The following is a 27,873-nucleotide window of genomic DNA, read 5'->3' as shown; positions in this document are numbered from 1 at the left end:
CTCCAATAAACTGCCATTTACTGAGAAAGAAAACTAGTGAAAGTTAAAGTGATGGGACATAACTGATAAACTACTTCTCATTAGAGGGAAAACGGGAAAATAATCAATACTAGCATTTTTGTTAGGACTGAAGAGGCAGAGCACTGTAGTCTCACTGCCAAGGACAAAAAGTGTTTTTTATTTTTTCACTCTAAGCCTGTTTCCTCATCCGAAAATTGGGGGCGGATAATACCTACCTTATAAGGTTGCTGTGAGGATTAAACAAAGGCACACACGTTGTCTAAACCATAGCAAATGCTCAAAAAATAACAGCAATTATGTGATGCTGGCCACAATGTCAGTGCCATCCAACACCATGACATGGAAGAAACAGAGTGAGCCTGCCATCCCGCCTTCTCTAACTCTAAGAGCTTGTATGCAAAGGCAGCTAGGCAGGAAACAGTGCATTAAAAGCCTGTGCTGTGTCCTATATCCAGCTATCTCTGAACTTCCCAGTCTAACATATACTTCACATTTGTTTTAAAATAAAGGAAGGACTTCCCTGGTGGTCCAGTGGCTAAGACTCTGAGCTCCCAACGCCGGGGGCCTGGGTTGATCCCCAGTCAGGGAACTAGATCCCATATGCTGCCAAGAGTCTGCATGTCAAACTAAAGATTCTGCATGCCACAACTAAGACCCAGTGCAAATAAATGAATTAAAATATTAAATTTTATTTTTTTATTTTTTTTTAATATTAAATTTTAAAAAATAAAGGAAAAGAAAATTTTGGACTTGGTAAATCAGAAGTCAGGAGAGTCTGAGTGGTGTCCCATTTATCCTGCCCCAAGATCCTTTCCTGCTTGGTAGTCACCTCATATCAACTTCTACTAAGACATCAAATCAACTTGGGCCAATGCTAGTTTTCTCAACATCCTTGTTTGGTCATCTCCCTTAAGTAGTTCCTTCGCCATTCAACATCCTCTCATCTTTGGAGTCTATCTGTACATTGTGGATAGACCACAGCTCTGTTTTTCACTGGAAGATCCTGAGCAACGAGGTTAAGAACATGCATTCTTCTACCGATGTACTGAAATAGAAGTTACTTCCTGTTGCTGCTATGACCTCTGATGGTAAGAGAAGCAATTTCAGCTTTAGCAGATGAATATGCAAGGCATCCCCACTGGTTAATCCAGAAAGAAAAAATAATTGTATAGAAATTAATAACTTGAGAGTTCATTTACAAATTCCTGGAAAGAATGACTGGACATATTTCTTCAAAGGTCCTGTGCTCTGGCTGAGAATTCTTAACTGGGTGAGGCAGCAAGATGAAGTGACAAGTCACTGAACAGTAAGGACAGGAGAACAGAAGTAGCATTCAATCCCTTGGCATCTTCCAGAATGATGTCAGAGAAGGTCAAAACAGTAAAACTGTACACTACACACTCAGTGAATATAGGCAATATGTCAGAGACCAGTAATGGAATTCCAAAACATACAATTTATGAGTCTGAGAACTAGCTCCATAATTAAAACACCCCTCCCCAAGCCCTGCAACACAGAGACAAAAAGGAAACTCTCCATCTTATTGAAATAAGACTTCATACAAACATAGATAAATATACTTAAATTTTCTTTTTAACTATACTTGAATTCAAACAGATTGTTATAAAACAAAACACTACACACAGTTGTCTGTATAGCTCATAGAAAACATAAAAACCAGAATGCTGAGTAGATGCTGGTAGTAGAAACTGTAGGGACAAAACTTCCTTAACAATGAACTGCAGGCCACTAAGGCTTAATAAACATGGCAGACTTCTATTGCTAATGACTTCGTCAACCTTCGGACCCTAGAAATTCAGGATTTCCTCCTTCTTCCTCTGCCTGGTTTGGTTTGTGTCTGGCTACGTGGCCGGACAGTAAGCTGCTTTTTAAAGTCCACTAAGCAATCTGTGGCTTCTGAAACAGAAACAAAAGACTTGATGGGAGACTCATTTGAATCGAGATGTGTAAGGGAATTCTGCATCTCTCTGCTGCAGCCTGCTTCTTCTAGCCCTGGTGAAGACACCCTAGAGAGGAGAAAAAAACATCAGAATTCACGATACACCTACTAATAAGCAATAAGTATGTGTCTCAGGGGTATTTACATATACTACTAGCTCACATAATCTTTGGAATAATTCAATCAGATAAGTACTGTCATTTCCCTTTCACAGATGAGGACACTGGGTAAATCATACACCCAAAGCCACACAGTCAGGCAGTGAGGAAATGAGGATTCAGACCCAAATTCCCAAATTGTTTGACTTCTAAGTCAAAAGATGAGGGCTGAGTGGGGAGAGACAGGCAAAAAAGAGTAAGACAGCTTTTTCTGTGCTTATATTAACACCAGGAATGAATGGAGGTAGTCATCCAATTCTTAGCCTAGACATATGAGGGTCACAGAGTTATATCAAGAATGGTCACACAGCTCCACAGCTTTCTACTTCAACTGTTTGAATACCACATTATACACAGAATATAGGACCAGGCCTGTTTCTAAAACTGCTGACAGCCACACTTCAATGCACACCTCAACTCACCTGAAGGCTCCTGTTTCTGAAAACTTGGTCTTTATCTCTGTATCTGTGATAGGAAAGAAAAAGTAATAATCTTTTTAGTAGTGCTACAATCATAATACTTTTCACTGTTCATGTGCTTCCTATGTTCTGGGCACTGTTCTTCATCAGGCTTATCCAGGTGGCTCAGATCTCCAATCCCCAGACCAATGGAATGCGAGCATTAGCATCCAATAGGCTTAGCTGCAGAAGTACAGTGGTGAACACTTTTGAATGAATAACCACTGAATAAACCTACTTCAAATCTGGACTTGAGGAACAACGAGTTGCCAAGGAATATATGCTACCTGCAGATCTATAATCTGCTGACCTAAAGGCAGCAGGCTATGGGGCTCAGAGAGGCAGCCTTTTTATAGTCATCAGAAGACACAACAGATTTACTTGGTGGGAATGAACTATTAGAACTAGACAGCAAGCAAATCTCATCAGACCTAAGCAAAAGTTCTTCTTTCATCTACGTCTAGTAAATTTTAAAAAAAGCAACTATCAACAACAAGAACAATAATAATAATAGCAGCTAACATTTATCAAGAGCCTATTTACATCAGGGAATATATATGGAGCTTTACTAGATATAATCCTTTCAATCTATGAAGTTGGTATTACTAACTCTATGCAATGCTACAGACTCTCAGGAGGATAGGTTGAGACACTAAGCTAAGGGTAACATGAATAATGCACAAAACATAAGGAGAAGACAGTAATGTCTGGTTTTCAATGTAAAAGGTATTTAGGGCTTGTGCCATTGCCCTATGATGTGGAAATGTTTTTTCCCCAGTTCAACAGGCAGTAGAAAGCTCAAGCTTTATAAAAGCTGAAACAAAACACACGACAAACAAGACAGAGTATTTAATCTTCCTTAGGGAGAGATGATCTAGATCAAGTCTCAAAGGCCAGCTGACTGGGTCAAATGTACACCCTCATAACTCTAGTAAAAACTGTAGTAAGAGTTGGTAGTGGCTATGTTTACTGGAAGGCCTTAGGCAGAAGCTCAGAAAACTGGTCCTGAGGGCCTCACCTGCAGTCTTGTACTCAGACTGTTCCAAGAGACGGAGGAGACGGCCTTCATTTTGGCCTTTATCCTGTGTCAGAGAAAAAGTGATGAAAAGGTTACACAGAGAGTCTAAAATACAACTTCCCTAGCCTAGATCATAGATATCTCCAGGAGAGAAGAGGTGTGGAGACACAGCTGAATGGAAGTCTTTTGCTTTCTAATAAAGGAGGGTACACAATTTAAAAAAAAAAAAAAGGGCTTCCCTGCTGGCTCAGGTGGTAAAGAATCTGCCTGCAATGCAGAAGACCTGGGTTCAAACTCTGGGTCAGGAAGATCCCCTGGAGAAAGAAATGGTAACTCACACCAGTATTCTTGCCTGGAGAATTTCATGGACAGAGCAGCCTGGCAGGCTACAGTCCATGCTGTCTCAAAGAGTCCAACATGACTGAGTGACTTAATCACTTTTACAAAGTAAAAAAGCAAACATGATTAATAGATACATCTTTATGCCAAGAATATATCCAGGAATGGATACCAGAGTCAAGGCAAATTATTCTCAGTTCAGTTTAGTTCAGTCACTCAGTTGTGTTCGACTCTTTGTGACCCCATGGATGGCAGCACGCCAGGCTTCCCTGTCCATCACCAACTCCTGGAACTTGCTCAAACTCATGTCCATTGAATTGGTGACATCATCCAACCATCTCATCCTCTGTCAACCCCTTCTCCTGCCTTCAATCTTTCCCAGCATTAGGGTCTTTTCCAATGAGTCAGTTCTTCACATTAGGTAGCCAAAGTATTGGAGTTTCAGCTTCAGCATCAGTCCTTCCAATGAATATTCAGGACTGATTTCCTTTAGGATTGACTGGCTTGATCTCCTTGTAGTCAAGGGATTCTCAAGAGTCTTTTCCAACACCACAGTTCAAAAGCATCAATTCTTCAGCACTCAGCTTTTTTTATAGTCCAACTCTCACATCTATACATGACTACTGGAAAAATCACAGCTTTGACTAGATGGACCTTTGTCAGCAAAGTAATGTCTCTGCTTTTTAATATGCTGTCTAAGTCAATCATGGCTTTTCTTCCAAGGAGATTGCTCTTTACAGCATCGGACTTTACTTCCATCACCAGTAACATCCACAACTGAGCGCTGTTTTCGCTTTGGCTCTGTCTCTTCACTCTTTTTGGAGTTATTTCTCCACTCTTCTCCAGTAGCATGTTGGGTATCTACCGACCTGGGGATTGCATATTTCAGTGTCATATCTTTTTGCCTTTTCATACTGTTCATGGGGTTCTCATGGCAAGAATACTGAAGTGGTTTGCCATTCCCCTCTCCAGTGGACCACATTTTCTCAGAACTCTCCACCATGACCCATCCGTCTTGGGTGGCCCTACATGGCATGGCTCATAGTTTCATTGACACGGCTGTGGTCCATGTGATCAGTTTGATTAGTTTTCTGTGATTGTAGTTTATTCTATAGTAACATTTGACCTATGATAGCTTTGGAGAGATTTAAAACAGAAAATAACAAGTTTCAAGTTAGCTTTTAGAGACAGTGTTGCCAGAGAAAAAACTAGCTCTGTGGTATAAACACATACCCATAAGCCTCAATTCCAAATTACAACCTCAAAAATCACCCCATTCATACAGGGGTCCCTTTTTCCCTTCAAGACATATTATGGCTTCTCCATCTTGGTGTGCAATGATTGCTGTGTCAGTAAGTCTAGAATATGGAGCTGCTGCTTTATCTTTAATTTCAAAGCCAAGACTTGCTCTTCCTGTTTTCTAATCACAAAGGCCAGAAAGCACATATTCCCAGTGACCAGGGCCAGATCCTACGACTTCCTAATAAGGCTAGGTACATGAGGTGTTCAGCAGAGTTGATCGTGGTATGTTCCTGGCAGTGGAGATATTTCTAGAACATACTTTCTGGAAAGTCATTTGGCAATATGTTTCAAGAGATTTTAAAATGTTTAGATTCATTGCCCTAAGAGCTCCACTTCAGGAAATCTACTCTAAGGAAATAATACAAAGACTAATTAATCCTTTAAACATAGCGTTATAATACAAAAGAACTGGAAACAATCTGAATGTCCAATAATATGAGAATGGTTAATTGACTGTATGATACAAACATTAAGAGTAATTTCAGAAACAGTTTAAAAATATGCTTAGGAAGTTTGTTATGCTACAATGATAACTGTGTATGTACATATACAATTAATTTAAAATGCATAGGAAAAAAAAGACTGGAAAAAAAATAGGCCAAAAAACTAAAAGATGTCATCTTTGAGTAACTAAATTATGGGTGACAATTCCCCCTGATTCTTCATACTTTTTTTTTTAAACTTCCTGTATTTTCTATATTAAGTGTATACTACTTGAGTATATATTACTTTTTAATTAAAAGAAAAAATAATTTTAAAAAGCACAAATCTAGTTTCAAGATAAACAGAAGAAAAGGAAAGAGGAAGGAAGGGGACAAAGAAAGCCCTGAACAGAAATGTGAAGAACTAGGTAACCTTTCCTAAAACACTCCATACATACCTTTAGGTTCCTCAGCCGCTGTGGACGCTTCCTCCCCGCAGCTGTGCATACTCTCTCACTCTCTTCATGCTCATCTCCTTGGTCGCCTCTTGCAAGCTGGAGACAGGACTCTACATGACACTGGTACTCTCTGAGTGGAACAAGGGATTTACAGAGGTAACATTTCTCATCCCTAGCCAATCAGAAAAAAATGGAGAAAAAGCAGTTAAAAAAAAAAGATTTGCTTTTGCCTCTATGCTCCTAGATACATCTCAAATTGTGTTTTTACATCTTATTCTATGGAGGAGAAATGTCAACCAAAGCAGAATCGCTCAGCAGGATCATCAATAAAATGAACCCAATGCCAATCCAAAGGACTGAGTGATTAGTGGTTTTCCCTGGCTGTTTCTTTGTATCCTGCTGTTGCAGCAGTAGGATGATAATGAAATAAGCTCTTCTAACTAACTCAAACAATGCTGATTGCTCTCCAGACATAAAATATTCCATCAAACTCTTCTCAAATTAAGTGTAATAGGTTTTTCAAAGGGAAGTTAAAAATTTAGACAGAAAAGGGAACACCAAGAGCATTAAATCAAAAATGACATTTCTACCAGGGAGGGTGAACTTGTCTGATTAGTAAATCAAGTCTGTCTATATGCTGCCTTCCTCAATTCTACAGCTAGGAAGTTACTAAAACCATGTGGTTCTGCCAGAGGCTTTTGCATAACTTCATATATACAGCTATTTTTATCTTTTTATAACGTAGACTTTGTATAAACAGAGGAAATTATGTCCTTGAGGTAAAGTTTATTGGGCATCAGTGAAAATGGAATCACTGGAGACAAAGGAAGAAAATGAACATTCACGATGTATTTTCTCTATGATGAGAACTGGTGCATGGTCCTTTAAACACAATCTGTCAATTAATTCCTTGGCCAGGTTAGGAAGGCACTACTCTCCCCAATGTCCTATAGCTAATAATTGTCAGAAGCCAGGTCTGCCTGACTCATAAGATCATCTTAGTTTTACAAAGCTAAAGAAAACCTTCCAAAACTTCTGGCTGTTGCCACTCAGTTACTACAGAAAGATTTAGACTGCCTTTAAGAAGTTTCTCTGAGAGGTCTTTAAAATAGGAGAAATAAGTCTCTCAAGTAATTAATCATCAGAGAGACTACAAGTGAAACTCTGCTTTATGAGAAAAGTTAGACTAGTGTACCTTTCAAGGTTTATCCATTAATGTAATAAGCATTATTAATACCCTACTTACATGAGAGATGCAGCACTGTAAAAGCAGCGTAAGTTTTTGAGTCAGGTAGACTTTGCCAGTTCTGGCCACATGATCATAACCAGTTACCTAATTTCTCTTCAGTTTCTATATCTATTTTTAAAAAAGAAAAAAATACTACCATATCAACAATTGTGATAGTTATGAAGTAAATAAAGCACTCAGCACAGTGGCTGGCACATAATATTAAAAGCTCAACAAAGAGGTATTACTGTTATTGCTGTCTCACACACATTCTATTAGATGCTGGGGATATAAACATGAATGAAGGTAAGTATCTGTCTTCAAATATTATAACTCACAGCCTAGCCAGGGAGACAGAAATGTCAAAAATCAAAGAAAAAACATTAGTGCAACAGTGTAATGAATACAGTCCTAGAAGAATATCTGCATGATGGTAGGAGTCTAAAAAAAGAAAGTGGATCGGCTCTGCTCAATTGGATTAAGGAAGGCAGCTATGAAATTTAGAGTCTAAGACAGGATCTGTGTTTCAAAGAAAAATGTTTCTAATTACTAACTGCTCTAATGTATTGTCGGTGATATCTTTACTTTCAGGAGGTAGCACTTATACTTGACCTCCCCTTGCCTCTGCCTCCACTGGGAACGGATGTGCGTTCTTAGTCAAGCTGCAACCCACAACCCAAGGAAGTCTTCAATATTGCCCAACTTCTTGCAACTCAACTTCTGCACCATGACATTGCAAAATAGCTCACTACTTCCCCAAAGCACCAACACCAAAACGCAAATTCAAAGAAAACAGAAAGCTCAGAGCAATGTGGAAGTGGAGTAGGTGGCAGGGTCTTTTCAGAGTAGCAAAAAGGGACACAAGAGGCCACCAATACTGACATAAACTGAGAATACTAAAAGAAATTCAGGCGTTAAGCAAAGATTTGACTGCCTGGTCAAAGAAACCCAGGGTAAAAGAGGAACTGGTCTCTCATTCGGTCTAAGCAATGGTATGTTAAGCAAGAGCTCTGTAAACACAGTGCACCTACTTACTTGTCAATGTCTAGGGAAGTCTGAGCAGTTGTCACACTGTCACGTCTGTTCAAGGCCTCTCTTTGACTCCGAGTCAACACTTTCAACAAAAAAAGAAAGACAAGAAATAAAACAAACAAACAAAAAGAAGCAAACCTGTTAGCTGGCAGTAGACTGTAAATATAAAATGTATTGGAAGTAGAAAAGTTTAAAATTCTGTTCCAAATGGGAGAGGTGACTAGGAAACCTCTGCCTTTCTACTATAGAGAATATTACTTGCATAATTGGACTGAAACTGCCAGCAGCAAGGTATTTCCATATTTGCAATGAGATCTATTTTTCCTCTATTTGCCATTAGATCTAAAGATCTATTCCACACCAAGAAAAGTTTCTGTGTACTATCTCAATTTGTAGAACTCAGGGGAAGGATTTATACTTTCCCAATGAAAATTCTGTCTGGTGTGATACATGCTCCAATAAGATGCTTTTTGATACATAGCAATGACAGCTACATCTGAGTGCCAACATTAGCTCCAATCTTTATAAAACACTGGAAAGGGTTCCATTTACCAGTGAGAAAAGCAGAGCTCAGAACAGTTGACACAATCAGTCTTTTCCACTACACTAGGACCACCTCCTCCTAATTCTAGTGAATACAGACAGCTTTAGCCCAGGTGGCATACAAATTCTTTTCTCATACCAAAAGGTATGTTTACAAAAGCACATTCTCTTAAAGGGTTTTGGAAGTTAATTAACCAACTCTTTTTCAGTCTTTATTCCTTGCAGTTAACAAGAATTATGAACATCTCACTTTAAACCTTGCCTTTGTCCCTCTTGACACTTGAAATTCCCATGATAGAAGATTTAGAAAGGTTATCAGTTCACAAAATAATTTAGGTTGTGGAAGCATTTACCTAAACCAGAGGTTAGCAAATTTTTTCTATACAGGACCAGACAGTAAGTAGTTTAGGTTTGGAAGGCCATATGGTCTCTGTCACAACTACTCAACTGGGCATGAGCGTTCCTATAGTAGGAAGGCAGCCACAGACAACATTATAATGGGGTGTGGTGTATGTTAAGTAACTGTAGTCATGTCCGACTCTTTTGCAACCCTATGGACTATAGGCTTCGCATCAGGCTTCTCTGTCCATGGGATTCTCCAGGCAAGAATACTGGAGTGGGTTGCCATGTCCTTCTCCAGTGGATCTTCCCAACTCAGGATAGAACCCAGGTCTCTGGCATTGCAGTCAGATTCTTCACCATCTTAAAACTTTATTTACAAAAACAGATGTCTGACTGTATTTGGCTCTGGCTGGCCATAGTTTACCTACCCTTCTAGTCCAACCTACCACTCATAAAAATGCCTCTAAAAGTATTCCTGACAAGTGATTATACAGTCTCAACTGACTATGTCCAATTACTGAGGAGAATTCACTTCCTCCTAGAGAAACCCATTCTACTGCTACACAACATTTCTAGCTCAATCTGCATTTATGGGCTGTATGGATACGTTTACCCCCCTTTTCCACAAGTCAGTTCTTTGAACATGGAACAAGCTGCATTACTTGCAACCTTCAAAGCAGGTATTATATCTAGTCATTAAGCCAATCTGTAATAAGACTTGGAATACAGATCCTTTTGAGGGCCTAAGGTAGCTCTAATCCTTTTAATGATCCTCCAGAGACTCATGGGCTGCCGTCTATGGGGTCGCACAGAGTCGGACACGACTGAAGCGACTTAGCAGCAGCAGCAGCAGCAGAGACTGGTATTATTATTCTGTCCTATTTTAAAGGTATAAAAATAAACTCAAAGGAATTGACTTTGCCAAGCTATCACAACTAGGAAGAACAACCCAGGACACAGTCTAGATCTGTCTGATTCTTATACCCATGTTTTATCTTTTGCGTTAACCTCTACATATACCCCAATCTGTTAAATCTTCCATATGTGTGGCACCCCAAAACAGACCCAATATTCCAAAAAGCAATCTGACCAGTAAAGAGAACACAAGTACCACAAGCTACCTTATCCAGACTAATTCAGCCAAGCCTGTGACAATCCTGATATTCTACTGACTTAAACTGAACTTAAAGGCAATTAAGATATATCCCCCTTCTTCCCAAATCATCTTCAAAATGCTATCAAGAAGGTCTCCTAATTCTATATTTGGGTAACTAAATTGTTGGGTATTTTCCCCCTTCAACACGGCTTTATATTTATCCCTGTTCTTTTCAGTTGCACATTGCAGTCTGTTGAGATCATCTGAAGTCTTGATTCTGTCATCTGATGTTATACTAGCTCTCTGTTCCAGCTCTGGTTCATCTGCATATATGACAAGCATGCTTTCTACATCTTCATCCAAGTCACTGGGGAAAAATGGTTGTAAATGATTAGGCCAGGGACACAGAAAACTGTGGCATGTTACCAGAGAAGCCTATCTTCTCCTACTCCAAATTTCCTTTAAATACTTAATCAAGCAAATATTTATTGAGAATCTTTAATATGCGAGTAATTTGGAGAGATAACAGGAAATTATGAGGCATGGTCCTTTCTCTTAAGGAGCACACAATTTACTAAGGGAGACAGCACATACACTAAAATCACTGTAATACAATGTTAAAGAGATATGTAAAATAAAACATGATCGTATACAGAAGCAACTATAATGTCTTGTCTCTGGGGAGGATGTCAGGGACACCAGGGGACTAGAATAGGCAGTAGGCATATTTTTCACTATATAGTTTTCTATACTACTAAATTAAAAAATTTTTAAAGTATGCATTTACCTGAAAAGAATGAAAACTGTAATTCAAAAATATATATATCCCTATGGTCACTGCAGCATTATTTACAATAGCCAAGATATGGAAGCAATGTAAGTGTAACAGATGAATGGATAGAGAAGAGGTTATATGTGCGTCAATGGAATAGTATTCAGACATTTAAAAAAAAAAAAGCCCTTGCCATTTGCAGCAACACGGATGGACCTAGAGGGTATTATGCTAAGTGACGTAAGTCAGAGAAAGACAAGCACTACATGATCTCACCTATATGTAGAATCTAAAAAATAAAACAAACAAATATAACAAAACAGAAACTGAGTCACAGAAACAAAGAACAAATAGGGAGTTGCCAGGGGTGGGCAGCAGGGGGCAGGGGGGCATGGACAGGAATTAGGTGAGGGAGATTAAGAAGTACAAACTTCCAGTTAGAAAATTTAAAAAAAATTTTTTTTTTAATTTCTCCCTTTTCTCTTCAAAGGGAGAAAAAGAGGCCAGCTTATAGTGAGGACTTAGGCACAAATTAGATAATCTAAGTTCCCTCCAACTAAGAGATTTTATAAGTAAAAATAAAGTACTGCAGGAGAAAAACATCCTGGACATAGTTGTATAACCACCTACAAAACCCACCTCCTATTCTATCAGCTAACCCACATTTCTCCAACTTATGTACAAGGACTCTGAGAGATTTATCAAGTGCCTTGCTGAAATCAATTCTTAAAAGATTGGCATTTCAGACTACATAAACCTTCAAGTGTTTGCCACCTCCTCTCTATTTGTCTCCCATCTTGACTATCAAGTATTTTTCCAAAAGAAATACTTAGAAACCACTCCACAAACAGGGCTGGGAAAGAAATTAATTGTTTACAGAACTTTATATTAATATTAATATGAAGGTGAAGGTGTTAAGTCACTCAGTCGTGTTCGACTCTTTGCAAACCCATGGACTGTAATCCGCCAGGCTCCTCTGTCCATGGAATTCTCCAGGAAAGAACACTGGAGTGGGCTGCAATTCCCTTCTCCAGGGGATTTTCCCAAGGCAGGGATTGAACTGAAGTTTCCTGCATTGTAGGCATATTCTTTACTGCATAAGCCACCAGGGAAGCTCTCTGTATATTAATTCATACCTGTGTAAATAGCACGTTTCTGTTATTTATCAGTCATTTTTCTACGTCACAAGAACTTCAGAATCCAGAGATTCCAGATTTTGATTTGATCTCTTTACCATCCCCAACATAGTTTAGCAAAGATTAGATGCTAATAAATATTTGTCAGTTTAAGTCACAGCAAGGGATTCATGGGGAAAAAGGACTCTTATTTTATGAGAACCTGTTCTGTCAGTCAGTTCAGTCGCTCAGTCGTGTCCGACTCTTTGCAATCCCATGAATCACACCACGCCAGGCCTCCCTGTCCATCACCATCTCCCGGAGTTCACTCAGACTCACGTCCATTGAGTCCGTGATGCCATCCAGCCATCTCATCCTCGGTCATCCCCTTCTCCTCCTGCCCCCAATTCCTCCCAGCATCAGAGTCTTTTCCAATGAGACAACTCTTTGCATGAGGTGGCTTAAGTACTGGAGCTTCAGCTTTAGCATCATTCCTTCCAAAGAAACCCCAGGGTTGATCTCCTTCAGAATGGACTAGTTGGATCTCCTTGCAGTCCAAGGGACTCTCAAGAGTCTTCTCCAACACCACAGTTCAAAAGCATCAATTCTTTGGCGCTCAGCCTTCTTCACAGTCCAACTCTCACATCCATACATGACCAAAGGAGAAACCATACCCTTGACTAGATGGACCTTAGTCGGCAAAGTAACGTTTCTGCTTTTGAATATACTATCTAGGTTGGTCATAACTTTTCTTCCAAGGAGTAAGCGTCTTTTAATTTCATGGCTTCAGTCACTATCTACAGTGATTTTGGAGCCCAAAAAAATAAAGTCTGACACTGTTTCCACTGTTTCCCCATCTATTTCCCATGAAGTGATGGGACCAGATGCCATGATCTTAGTTTTCTGAATGTTGAGCTTTAAGCCAACTTTTTCACTCTCCTCTTTCACTTTCATCAAGAGGCTTTTTAGTTCCTCTTCACTTTCTGCCATAAGGGTGGTGTCATCTGCATATCTGAGGTTATTGATATTTCTCCCGGCAATCTTGATTCCAGCTTGTGTTTCTTCCAGCCCAGCGTTTCTCATGATGTACTCTGCATGGAAGTTAAATAAGCACGGTGACAATATACAGCCTTGACGCACTCCTTTTCCTATTTGGAGCCAGTCTGTTGTTCCATGTCCAGTTCTAACTGTTGCTTCCTGACCTGCATACACATTTCTCAAGAGGCAGGTTAGGTGGTCTGGTATTCCCATCTCTTTCAGAATTTTCCAGAGTTTATTGTGATCCACACAGTCTAAGGCTTTGGCATAGTGATAGGTTCCTCCCGCAGCTGGGAGGAAACTTTTCTGTACCAAGGGACTTAATAAACATAATTGTTAATCTTTACAACAGTCCTGCAAGGCACATATCACTATTTGTATTTTATATATTATGAAATAAACTGACCGAGATCACAAAGCTAAAACAACAAAAAAAGAAACATGGCACCAAGAACAAAATATGAGTCTGACTTTAAAGAAATATATGTTCTTCTCTAAGAGCAGGCTGCCTCTCCTGGGAAATAAGACGGCAAAGGATGGGAAGACAAATATGATAAATGGGCAGGTGGAAAAGAGATTTAGCAGATGGCTGAGAGTTATATGCTAATTCTATATTAAATGTTATGATCAGAGAAGACTTGGACTGGGCCTTGCAGCTACATTTTTCCTTCGAAAACTACCACCCCTACAAAGGAGCAGAAAGGTGGTAAGTTGCTCTAAAAGAGTCTCCTACTCTGGTTTATGAGTGCTGCGAGAGCCATTTCAACTAGCTGCAGGATGAGAATTCAATATGAAACTTAAATCCAAAAACTCAGTTGCTGGTGACAACAGCCAAAGATTTCAAAAGGGAACAATGGAGTCTGAGGACAACTCCAGGAGAACAACTACCTAGGCAAGGTAAGCAAAACAGAAAGGAAGAATATCACTGAGAGCTGAGAGAGCCATTCATCACCCTACAACCATTAACTCAGGTCTTTATAAAACACTGGATGGAAAACACCCTAGGAATCTGTACTTGGGACTTGACTTGGCACTGTCAAGATACAAAGAAGCAGTGACACACAACGGAATAACGTGCATCAACTTTAGAGTTAGATTACAAATCCATCCCCAAGTTGGGACTCTACTAGTTGTGTTGCCTTCCATAAGTTACCTACACTCTCCAAGTATCATTTGACTTACCCACAAAATGACACGATAATCCACATCTATCCCCTTGATTTACCCACAAAATGACATGATAATAAGCATCTATCCCCTTGGGTTTTGGTAAGGCTCACATCAAATAATCCAAATAAGTTTAAGAGTGTTTGTGCACAGAAAGCACTCAGGGTAACATTCAGTCCAGTTCAGTCGCTCAGTCGTGTCTGACTCTGCGACTCCATGAATTGCAGCTCGCCAGGCCTCCCTGTCCATCACCATCTCCCGGAGTTCACTCAAACTCATGTCCATCAAGTCAGTGATGCCATCCAGCCATCTCATCCTCCATCATCCCCTTCTCCTGCCCCCAATCCCTCCCAGCATCGAAGTCTTTTCCAATGAGTCAACTCTTCGCATGAGGTGGCCAAAGTACTAGAGTTTCAGCTTTAGCATCATTGCTTCCAAAGAAATCCCAGGGTTGATCTCCTTCAGAATGGCCTGGTTGGATCTCCCTGCAGTCCAAGGGACCCTCAAGAGTCTTCTCCAACACCACAGTTCAAAAGCATCAATTCTTTGGTGCTCAGCTTTCTTCACAGTCCAACTCTCACATCCACACATGACCAATGGAAAAACCATAGCCTAGACTAGATGGACCTTTGTTGGCAAAGTAATGTCTCTGCTTTTGAATATGCCATCTAGGTTGGTCACAACTTTCCTTCCAAGGAGTAAGTGTCTTTTAATTTCATGGCTGCAGTCACCATCTGCAGTGATTTTGGAGCCCCCCAAAATAAAGTCTGACACTGTTTCCACTGGTTCCCCATCTATTTCCCATGAAGTGATGGGACCATGCCATGATCTTAGTTTTCTGAATGTTGAGCTTTAAGCCAACTTTTTCACTCTCCTCTTTCACTTTCATCAAGAGGCTTTTTAGTTCCTCTTTACTTTCTGCCATAAGGGTGATATCATCTGCATATCTGAGCTTATTGATATTTCTCCCAGCAATCTTGATTCCAGCTTGTGCTTCTTCCAGCCCAGTGTTTCTCATGATGTACTCTGCATATAGTTGTTTATTACTATGTAATTCTTGTTACTGCTGCTGCTGCTAAGTTGCTTCAGTCATGTCCGACTCCGTGCGACCCCATAGACGGCAACCCACCAGGCTCCTCCATCCCTGGGATTCTCCAGGCAAGAATACTGGAGTGGGCTGCCATTTCCTTCTCCAATTCTTGTTATTAGTCTTCCGTATTTATTTCTTAGTTCTATCCAAAGATGTAAGCCCATCTTTAAATCAACACCTACCAGCCTATTGGATTAGATTTTACTCTTAAGTATTTCCCACTCTAATTTGTACAAATAAAATGAAATAGCCAAAGCATCACAGAACAATTACCAATACTATGTAAGCATCAGCACATTTATTTTCAAAATCCAAAGCAGACAAGCAATCAAAAATAAAAACAAAGACCTTGAACTACTGTAAACAGTGAAGACAATGGCTCCTTGAGTTAAACGTATATATGTACAAAGAAGAGAGATTTGGCAGAATGACAGAAGTTAGTCTCAGTTTGTCTCCCTCAGCCTCAAAACCACATCAGCAGAAAATAATGGGAGGCCACAGAATTGTTATGTTCCTGTTAAGGCTGACTGTCCTCCAACTTAGCACTTTCTTAGTGAAATGTGAGAGGAAAAAGGAAAGGCCTGCTCCACTTGCATGTTGCCTGCCTCACTGCTGGCAGCCTTTCCTAAGAGACTAGTTCCAACACAAAGGCTATCAAAAGAACTGACCATTATCTACCATTTTGAGACATGTGGCTATTTAAATTTAAATCTCAATTAGAATTAAACGTAATTTAAAATTTAGCTAATCAATTACATGAGTTAAATTTTAAGTGTTCAATAACCACATGCGACTTGTGGCTATCATGTTTGGTCCTACTGTTACAGAACATTTCTGTCACTACAGACAGTTCTACTGGCTAGCATTTCTCCTTTAAGAGATAACCAGGATTAACCCTTTATTGCCTTAAACTTGCTTACCTTGGACACCCCGAGAAATTCAAGCTTCCCGTGGCTTCTCTCATCACTTGGATTCTCATTCCCACAGGACTCTAATCTGTCATCCGGGCACACTTTTCTAATATGACTCAGTCTCCCGCTACTGCTCTCATAATAACTGCCCTCTGGAATCTGGGTCACTAATCAAAAAAAAATCTTTGACGTTCTTAACCTTCTCTGTGAAAGTACTCTTCATCTTCTTGCTGTAACTAAAAGATGGCTGTCCTCTGAAGGCATTGTTTCTCCCTGTATCCTCTCAAGTACTGGCTGTTTCTTCTTCCTTACAACTCAGTACCACTGAACGGAGGTGGAGTAAATACCCTCTTACTCCTCACTGTTGCTTCCAGACTACTGGAAAAACCTCTTTTGAAGCACAAACCATTCTGCTGCCCTTGCTACTCCACCTTGAAGAAGTCATCTACTATCCCCTTCATCACCCACCCCACCCACTTTCCTGGCCATTCACTGAACATTTTAACAGATGACTTACTTTGTTTTTGCCCCTCTTGCCATCATTCTTGATGATTTTAATGCCTATATAGCTGAAGAATTAGCTGAAGAATATGCAAGTTGCAGTTTTTTGTAGTTAGCCTTAGGTTAGCCATGGTTCAATTCAGTATCTGTCCTCTCACTTCCTTGACCTTTTTGCTATCAGCTCCCATGGATGAGATCTTAGCTTTGCTCAAGTGGGACTGTGAGAGAGAAGTAAGCGTAATGCCTTCAGGCATCCATTGCATGTAATGCATTAACCTCTGTCCTCTGCATTTACAGAAGTACCAACCAGTTATGTATCATCCTTGGGACAAGTAAGGAAAACATTCCATTCATTTTCTGTATTCCGTGGTTCCAGTGAGGAACTCTGATTGAGCCTGTCAATAATAATCACGCCACTTTCAAGACCACCACCACGTATCTTTTCCAGCTCACTCCTTCTAATACTCTAATTCTAATAATCCTTCAGCCCCACTAGAACATCTAGTTCCAGGCTATCACCTTTTCATTGTCCATCATCCTGTCACATCCTCACTTTCCTTCTTACCTAACTTAGATCTCATGGTGATCATACCAACTATTCCTCTGAATATTTTCTCAACTTATTTCTACTGTTCAGTTCAGTCACTCAGTCGTGTCCAACTCTTTGCGACCCCATGAATCGCAGCACGCCAGGCCTCCCTGTCCATCACCAAATCCCGGAGTTCACTCAGATTCATGTTCATCGAGTCAGCGGTGCCATCCAGCCATCTCGTCCTCTGTCGTCCCCTTCTCCTCCTGCCCCCAATCCCTCCCAGCATCGAAGTCTTTTCCAATGAGCCAACTCTTCACGTGAGGTGGCCAAAGTACTAGAGCTTCAGCTTTAGCATCATTCCTTCCAAAGAAATCCTAGGGCTGATCTCCTTCAGAATGGCCTGGTTGGATCTCCCTGCAGTCCAAGGGACCCTCAAGAGTCTTCTCCAACACCACAGTTCAAAAGCATCAATTCTTTGGTGCTCAGCTTTCTTCACAGTCCAACTCTCACATCCATACATGACCACAGGAAAAACCATAGCCTTGACTAGACGGACCTTAGTCGGCAAAGTAATGTCTCTGCTTTTGAATATACTATCTAGGTTGGTCCTAAGTTTTCTTCCAAGGAGTAAGCGTCTTTTAATTTCTACTGTACTGCCTCGTAAAACCCAATTCTGGTTAATTCTAATTCACCGCCTATTATGTGTCACTACCTAAGCAGCCCAACTGTGCTGACTATGCTCATGTTATATTTAAGACCCAAAACCTCAAGCAGCACCTCAGTGTGGCCTAGCAATCCTAGTATGTGTCCATATTCCATATTCTACTGTCAGAAATTATTTCACAACTTCTATGCTATCCTCAAACTTTCAATATTCATCCTGACTCTGCTGTCACTATTCTGTTTCAATGTTGTTGTCATTGTTGTTCAATAGCTATGTTATGTCCAACTCTTTGCAACCCCATGGACTACAGTATGCCAGGCTTCCCTGTCCTTCACTATCTCCCAGAGTTTGCTCAACTTCATGTCCATTGAGTAGCTGATGCTAACCATCTCATCATCTGCTACCCTCTTCTCCTTTTGCCTTCAATCTTTCCCAGCATCAGGGTCTTTTCCAGTGGGTTGGTTCTTCACATCAGCTGGCCAAAGTATTAGAGTTTCAGCTTCAGCATCAGCCCTTCCAGTGAATATTCAGGATTGATTTCCTTTAAGATTGACTGGTTGGATCTCCTTGCAGTCCAAGAGACTCTCAAGAGTCTTCTCCAGCAACTACATACATACGAAACAATTATATTTGTTTCACCATAACACCTTTATTGGGATAAAACTACATAGTATATTCTGAGTATATTCACAGTTGTATAATTATCATCACTACCTATTTTAACATTTTCATTAACTAAAAAAGAAACTAGTTCCCATTAGCAGCCATTCTCCTTTTCCCCAAACTCCCAGCCCTAGGCAACCACTAATTTGCTTTCTGTCTCTATGGACTTGCCTATTCTGGGCATGTCTGATAAATGGAATCATATAATATGTGGGCTTTTGTGACTGACTTCTTTCACTTAACATATGCTTTCAAGGTTTATCCATATTGTGGCATATGATAGTACTTCATTCCTTTTTCCCCACAGCAGTTGCACCATTTTACATTCCCAACAGTGTACTGGAGTTCCAATTTCTCTGTATTTTTACCAACATTTGCTATTTTCATTTTTTAAAATAGCCATTCTAGTGAGGATGAAGTGGTATCTCATGGTTTTGACTCACACTTTTCAAGTGTTTGCTAGCCATTTGTATATATTCTTAGGAGAAAATGTCTTTTAATTGAGTCCTTTTTGATGTTAAGTGGTAAGAATTCTGTATATATTCTGAAATCTAGACTCTTTATCAGATATATGATTCACAAATATTTTCTCCCATTCTTTAAATTTCCTTTTCACTTTCTTGATAGTGTTCTTTGATGCAAAATAATTTAAATTGTGATAATTTAATCTATTTTTCTTTTGTTGCTTGTGCTTTTGCATATCTAAAAATCCGCTGCCAAAATCTAAGATCATGAAATTTACCCTTAAGAGAGTTTTATAATTTCAGCCCTTACATTTAGGTCTTCAATTCATATTTTGTAGATGGTGTGAGGCAGGGGTTCAACTTGTTTTTTCACATGCAGATATTAAGTTGTCCCAGTGCCATTTCTTTTTTTTTAATTTTGTATTGAAGTATAGCTGATTAACAATGTTGTGACAGTTTCAGGTGGACACCAAAGGGATTCAGTCATATAGGTCTTTGCTGGTTATCTATTTTAAATATAGCAATGTGTACCCATCTATCCCAAACTCCTTAACTATCCCAGATAGTTGGTGAGTTTATCTTGTAAATAAGTTATTTGTATCATGTCTTTTTAGACTCTGCATATATAAGATGTCATATGATGTTTCCACTTCTTTGTCTGACTTCATTCAGAACAACAATCTTTCGGTCCATCCATGTTGCTGCAAATGACATTGTTTCTTTTTGATGGCTGAGTAATATTCCATTGTATCTATGTACTACATCTTTATTCAAATATTCCTCTGTCAATGCTCATTTAGCTTGTTTCCATGTCTTGGCTTACAGAACAGTGCTGCAAGGAACACCGCAGAGTGCATGTATCCTTTCAGACTATGCTTTTCTCCAAATATAGACCCACAAGTGGGACTGCAGGGTCATATGGTAGCTCTATTTTCAGTTTTTTAAGGAATCTCCATATTGTTGTCCATAGTGGCTATATCAATTTGTTTTCCTACTTACAGTGCAGGGGGACGGGATAGTTAGGGAGTTTGGGATGGATGGGTACACCCTGCTGTATTTAAAATGGATAACCAGCAAGGACCTACTGTATAGTATAGGTAACTGCTCAATGTCATGTAGCAGCCTGGATAGAAGGGGCATTTGGGGGAGAATGGATACATGTATACGTATGACTGAATCCCTTTGGTGCACACCTGAAACTGTCACTTCTCTCTCAACCCTCTCCAGCATTTGTTTGTGGAATTTTTGATGATAGTCATTTTGACTGGTATAAGGTGGTATCTCATTGTAGTTTACTTCCCTGGTGGCTCAGACGGTAAGGCATCTGTCTACAATGCTGGAGACCTGAGTTCAATCCCTGGGTTGGGAAGATCCTCTGGAGAAGGAAATGGCAACCCCCTCCAGTATTCTTGCCTGGATAATTCCATGGACAGAGGAGCCTGGTAGGCTACAGTCCATGGAGTCGCAAAGAGTCGGACACAACTGAGTGACTTCACTTCAATAATTAGTGATGCTAAATATCTTTTCATATGTCTCTTGGCCAGCCTGGTCTTCTTTGGAAAAATGTCTATTTAGGTCTTCTGCCTATTTTTTGATTGGGTTGTTTGTTTTGATGATGTTCAGCTTCATGAATTGTGTGTAGACTTGAGACTAACCCCTTGTCAGTCACATCATTTGCAAATATTTTCTCTCAGTCTGTGAGTTGGCTTTTTGTTTTATCATTTCCTCTGCTGCACAAAAGCTTTTGAGTTTAAGGAGATCCCATTTGTTTATTTTTATTTCCATTATTCTGGGAGCTGGATCAAACAAGATACTGCTGTGATGTATGTCAGATAGTGTTTTGCCTATGTTTTCCTCTAGGACTTTTATAGTGTCCAGTTTCACATTTAGGTCTCTAATTCATTTGAGCTTACATTCACTTGAGCTTAATTTATTTTGTGTATGGCAGCACCATTTCTTGAAAAGACTTTTTCTTCCATTGAATTGGCTAAGTAGGCTTAGCCAAAAACCTAAGTCAAAGCTGCCTTCATTCATCCTGGCCCTCAGTCACAAAGTTTGACTGATTCTCTCACCAAGAGATTCTCAAATCTGTCTGTTCCCATGACACTGCTTCATTACTTGTCTTCTTATCTCTATTCTCAATTCCTCTAGTCTGTCTTTCAGAAATACTATTCCAAGAATAATTTAGGCCCAGGATTGCCAGTTGGCAGTACCCAGGAAGCCCTTTCCTAACCGAAGAATGCCACAATCTCCACACTTGAACAGAACTCCATGTGCATGTATCACAGCATTTTCCACACAACATTCTAATTATTGCTTTACCTATTTATTTCCCCCAGTCAACTCTCAATCACTTCAGTATTCCATATTCTTGGCATAAAATTGACATAAGATATAAATGTATATTTAATGAATCAATTAGTTTCTTATTCTCAAGTTCAGTGGAATCTTTTCTTGGCTTTAAAAACAATAGAATATTTCTGTAACTTAGATGAAAATGTCTCTAGAGTTTGATGTGAAATACTCTTGAAATAAAAAGACCCTATCTGCCTCATTCCATTCAATAAGCAAATTCATGTTCTCTCAGGTACTAGGCTTAATAATCTTATTCTACTAGTGATAGTTCCTAACTAAAAAATCCTAATGACTATGTTGATACTTCCTAAATAAAGCAACACTAAAAAATAAAAAAAGGCAGGCATCACTGGGTATAAGGAACAAATGAACAAATAAAGGCTCAGAGGCTTTAATTTGGCAAATACCTGGATATGATTGCAAGTCTGTTAAGAGTCCAAAGCCAGCACCACAATACCAAACTGCCCTCTTTGTTGTGGAGAAGGCACACAGGCATTCTGTCCCTACGCAAGTTGTAGCAATTTTCATTTAAGTTTAAGAGATAAGCTTGCCTTTCTCAAAAAAGTATGTTGAGCAAATGACCTTAATCTTCAGCGCTGCTGTAGTTGACCCCTGCATGGTTTCTTCAACATTTTTCCATATAAGACAAAAATACTCATATAAAAATATGCTTGGCAGCGCCCCCACCACCCTGAGACTTAAAGGAAAGAATTAAATCTCAGAACAGAATTAATTCTGTGTCTTAAACCACACAATTCCTACTTAGGATATGGAAATAAAGGGTCTACACCATTATATTTTTATGAATAAAATTCTTCAATCTATGAGGTATTAAATAATTTTGAGGTCTTAGGAAAGCAATCACTTGTGTTGTCCCTACTAGTATATGTGTATATTTATAGGACAATCTTTTTTTTTAATAGTTGGCATTTTTATTTAAGCAATTTGACAGTATGTAAAGATTCTGCCTGCAATACAGGAGACCTAGGTTCAATCCCTGGGTCAGGAAGATACCCTGGAGAAAAGAATGGCTACCCACTCCAGTATTCATGCCTGGAGAATTCCATGGACAGAGGAGCCTGGTGTACTCCAGTCCATAGGGTCGCAAAGAATCAGACATGACTGAGCCACTAACACTTTAACTTTCATAAGGAATTTAAACATAACTCACATGTTCTGATCTATGAATTAAAATGTGGGAATCTACTCTGAGGAAATCACTTGAATTTAGACAAAATCATAAGACAAAGATATTCTAACAAAGCATTTTTATAACAATGAAAAATTTAAACAACTCAGTGTTCAAATACAGAATGAAATACTATGCAGAAAATTTAAAATAAAGACTGAAAGGAAATAAGCCAAAATATTAACTGTAATTGCAGCAAGGAGATTAGGGGATGATTAGTTTCGGATGATTATCCTTCTGTGTTGCCAATTTTTTTTAATGAGCATATATTCCTTTTATAATTTAAAAAATTATTTAAATATTGAGAGATACCCTTAATGAAATAATGGATCTGGGCAATGATCATCAATGACTCTTAGTTGAATACACTTTCAAATGGATGGATTAGGCTGATCCCACGAATCAATCTTAATATTATAAAAGAAAGATAACCAGACAGTATGTATCTGTTATAATGATACAATGATATAATACACCACCTATGAAATACTCTTGTTAAAAAAAAAAAATCTAGGGACTTTCCTGGTGGTCCAGTGGTTAAGAATCCACCTTGCAATGCAGGGGACACCTGTTGGATCCCTGGTCGAGGAACTAAGATTTGACGTGTCTTGGAGCAAGTAAGCCCCAGGCCCAACTACTGGGCCTAAGCACCACAACTACAGAGTCTCAGAATTGCAATGAAAGATCCCACATGACGCAATGTGCTGCAACTACTGTAGCCCATGTGCTTAGAGCCTGTGCTTCGCAACAAGAGAAGCCACTAACACTGCAAAAGAATGAAGGTCCTGCTCACAGCCAACTAGAGAAAGTCTGCACGCAGCAATGAAGAGTGAGGCCAACAACAACAAAAAATTTTTTTAAATCTGAATGGAATCTGATCAAGCCTCAAATCAAAATAGAAGCTTCCAGAAAATATAGTTCAGAACAGAAGACCATGTTAAAGATGACAATAAGCACACAATCAGCAAAATTTAGGAGGGAAATTCTGAAAGACAAAAAGCCAATCTCTTTAACAAACTATAAAGAAAACAAAGAGAAGAGGATACAGAGACTAGAAGAAAACTGAAAGACACTGGGACTTCTCCAGTGGTTCAGCAGCTAGGACTCGGTGCTCCCAATGCAAGGCCCAGGTTGATCCCTGGTCAGGAATCCCACATGGTGCAGCTAAAGATCCCACATGCCATAACTAAGACCTAGCACAGCCAAATGAATTAATAATAATAAAAAGGACAGAAAGAAACTTGCAAGACATCAACCAAATGTAATACATGAACCTTGTCTGGACCCTGATTTGAACAAACCATTAAAAAAAATTATGATAAGACTGAGGAAAGGGAGATGTTGACTGGTATGAAAATGGTACTGTGGCTGTGTTTTTTTTTAAAATAGTCTTTGTCTTTTAGTATTACAATATTTATAGATAATCTGTCTGAAAATTGCTTCAAAAAATCTAGTGGGAGGTGGATGGAAGGAATGTTATATATAAAAAAAGACTGGTCATATGTTGATAACTGTTGAAGCTAGAAAATGGGTTCATAGGAATTCATTATACTGCTAAACAATAAAAATTTTTTAATGGTCTCAAAATAAACCTGCTGTTCAAACCTAATTACCGGCATACATTGGAGATATTGCGGGTTCAGTTCCAGACAAGTGCAGAGCAGCAAATACTGCAATAAAGCAAGTTGCACATTATTTTCTGGTTTCCCAATGCATATGAAAATTATATCTATACTATACTATAATCTTTTTTAATTTTTAAAAATAATTTTATTTTTGGCTGCGCTGGGTCTTGGTGCAGGCTTTTCTCTAGTTACAGAGTTCGATGCATATGAAAATTATATCTATACTATACTATAATCTTTTTTAATTTTTAAAAATAATTTTATTTTTGGCTGTGCTGGGTCTTGGTGCAGGCTTTTCTCTAGTTACAGAGTTCGATCAGGGATCGAACCCATGTCTCCTGCACTGGCAGGTGAATTCTTTACCACTGAGACACCAACGAAGCACCTTCGTTTTTTAACTTTTATTGGAATATAGTTGATTTACAATGTTGTGTTAGTTTCAGGTGTTGAGCAAAGTGAATCAGATATATATATGCATCTCCATTCTTTTTTTAGATTCTTTTCCCATATAGGCCATTACAGAGTACTGAGTAGAGTTCCCTGTGCTATACAGTAGGTTCTTATACTGTAGCATTTTAAGCATATAATAGCATCATGTCTTAAAAAAAAAATGTACATACCTTAATTAAAAATACTTTATTGCCAGGTATATATGTATACATATGGCTGATTCACTTCACTGTACAACAGAAACTGACACAGTAGTGTAAAGCAACTATACTATTAAAAAAAAAAAACTTTATTGCTGATAAGTGCTAACCATCTTCTGAGCCTTCAGTGAGTTACAGTAGCAACATTAAATATCACTGATCACAGATCACCATAACAAACAGAAGAACAAAAAAATTTGAAATACTGTAAGAACTACCAATATGTGACACAGAGACATAAGTGAGCAAAAAGCTGTTGAAGAAATGGTGCTGACAGTCTTGCTTGACAAAGGACTACCACAAATATTTAATTTGTAAACACACACACTAAACAACAGTGCAATAAGACAAAGTATGCCTGTAAATAAAAACAAAAAAAGGAAAAGATACACATCAAACTTAACAATGGCTTCAGTCAATTCAGTTCAGTTGCTCAGTCATGTCCAACTCTTTGCAACCCCATAGACTGCAGCACACCAGGCTACCCTGTCCATCATCAGCTCCCAGAGCTTGCTCAGACTCATGTCCATCGAGTCGGTGATGCCATCCAACCATCTCATCCTCTGTCATCTTGGACTGGGCCAAATCATGGATGAGATTTTTCTGAGTAAAATTTTCCAGTGTTATAAACCAACATCACTTCAATCAAAAATTTTTTTTCCATTTAAATCTTCTATAATGAAGATGTACTGCTTAAAAAAAATTGTTAGGAGGCAAAATAGCATAATGACTAAGAGTAGAACTCCTGGATAAATGGCAAATTCCACTGCTGACATAGGAAAAGTCAAAGCAACATCATAACTTCTTTTAGTAGAAAGTAAAACTGATGGGCACATGACAAAAGGTTATACAAGGAACCTGAAAGGACTTTCACTGGTCAAATCTGGAACAATTTGAAAAGCTACTAGAAAGAATTAATTATGACACATTAAATTTTTAAAAATGAATTTATATCATATTTTTTTAAAATTAATGGGGCTTCCCTGCTGGCTCAGTTGGTAAAGAATCTGCCTGCAATGCAAGAGGCCTGGGTTTGATTCCTAGGTCAGGAAGATCCTCTGGAGAACAGGATGGCAACCCACTTCAGAATTCTTGCCTTGTCCATTCTTCCATGGACAGAGGAACCTGGCAAGTTACAGTCCAAAGAGTCAGAGTCAGACACAACTCAGCGACTAATACTTTCACTTTCAATGGGAAAGGGGAAAGTTTCTCTTACAGAAGAATGGAAGGAATACAAAAAAAAAAAATCACCATTTACTATTACAGTAACAATTAATTTAAGCAAAATTCACCACTGGATGCTAAAACCATGGGTGAATGTCTGTTTGGGACTAGGCTATTTATACAGCCTCAGAGTATATTATCCCACAGCTGACATACTGATTACAAAATAGAAAGGTAGCTTTGCGGAAGGAGATCTGGCAGACATTACCTTAGAGAGAGGATCAAACTTAACCACCCCAATAACAAAACTGGTATCATTTGCTCCCTGATGTAATATGTTATGGACTGAATATTTGTGTTCCCCCAGTACTCATATATTGAAATCCTAATGCCCAATGTGATGGTATTAGAATATGGGACCTTCGGGTAGTGATTAGGTTGAGAGGGTGAGCCTGTGTGAATAGGATTAGTGCTACTATAAGGGACTGAAGAGACCAGAGCTCTCTCCTTCTGCCACCTGAGGACATAGCAAGATGCAGATGTCTGCAACCCATAAGAGGGCTCTCACCAGAACCTAAGCATTCTGGCACAATGATCACAGACTTCCAGCCTCCAGAACTGTGAGAATTTTGGTTGTTTCTGTCAGTTCAGTTCAGTCGTTCAGTCGTGTCCGACTCTTTGCAACCCCATGAATTGCAGCACACCAGGATTCCCTGTCCATCACCAACTCCCGGAGCCGGCCCAAAATCATGTCCATTGAGTCAGTGATGCCATCCATCCATTGTTGTTGCCATCCAACAACCGGTTGTTTATAAATCACTCAATCTATTGTACTTTGTTGGAGCAGTCCAAGCTGAAAAAGACACGATGCACTTAGAGGAATATAACATTCTCTTTGTTATTATTCCTGCCAAGAAGATTTTAACATAAATTTAATCATAAGAAAACATGAGACAAATCCAAAGTGAGTAATATTCTCGAAGGAAAAGCCAGAGAGGAGAAATTCCATATTCTGTGAAGAAACTCTGCCCAGGTCTCTGGCTGACTCCAGAACCATTCATACACTAAACAGACTGCAGTTAAGGATAAATAACCAAACTGAGATTTGAACTGCTTCTCCAAACAAGAGTGTGTAGTTGATTCTAGTCCAGTGAACTGTCTGATGAAACAAAATACAATACTTTTCTGATATATAAAACACATGCTAGAACACCCACAATGTAAATTCACAAGTTCCAGGATACAATCCCTAATTATTTCACATACAAGGAGAATCAGGAAAATGTGACTTGTTTTCAATTTAGAGGGGTACAACCATTTGAATGACTTCTTATCAGAAGCTATAGAAGCCAGAAGATAGTGGAACAAAATCTTTAAGTTGCTAAAAGGGAAAAACCTATCAATCCCAAATTCTATATTCAGTGAAGACATCCTTCAAAAATAATGACAAGGCCCTCAAACATATTTGTTGGATTGAGTGTTTTGGAGTTAAATCATATAGAATTCAACTGATGATATTTGAACAGAACAGTGCCCTATGAACAGGATTTCAGAAATGCAGATGAATCCTAAATGGATATAGTACTTGAAATAAAA

General features: G+C 39.0%; 1 protein-coding gene across 2 annotated transcripts in view; it reads right to left on the bottom strand.

Annotated features, from left to right (window-relative positions):
• The window catches only part of UIMC1 (ubiquitin interaction motif containing 1), a 133,296-nt gene continuing 107,024 nt past the window's right edge, over positions 1,602-27,873 (bottom strand). The window contains exons 11-15 of one of the 2 annotated variants that reach the window (XM_018050628.1): positions 8,400-8,478; positions 6,137-6,308; positions 3,616-3,679; positions 2,562-2,604; positions 1,602-2,048 (exon numbers count right to left, since the gene is read on the bottom strand). In XM_018050628.1, coding sequence (XP_017906117.1) covers positions 1,838-2,048; positions 2,562-2,604; positions 3,616-3,679; positions 6,137-6,308; positions 8,400-8,478 — 569 coding nt within the window. In that variant the 3' untranslated portion in view covers positions 1,602-1,837. The remainder of the gene's footprint in view (positions 2,049-2,561; positions 2,605-3,615; positions 3,680-6,136; positions 6,309-8,399; positions 8,479-27,873) is intronic. The other variant, XM_018050629.1, reaches the window with a different exon arrangement.

Source organism: Capra hircus, chromosome 7, assembly GCF_001704415.2.
Source record: "Capra hircus breed San Clemente chromosome 7, ASM170441v1, whole genome shotgun sequence".
NCBI classification, from domain to species: Eukaryota; Metazoa; Chordata; class Mammalia; order Artiodactyla; family Bovidae; genus Capra; species Capra hircus.
The sequence above is the reverse complement of the archived record's forward strand: the minus strand, read 5'-3'. Positions and strand labels throughout refer to the sequence as shown.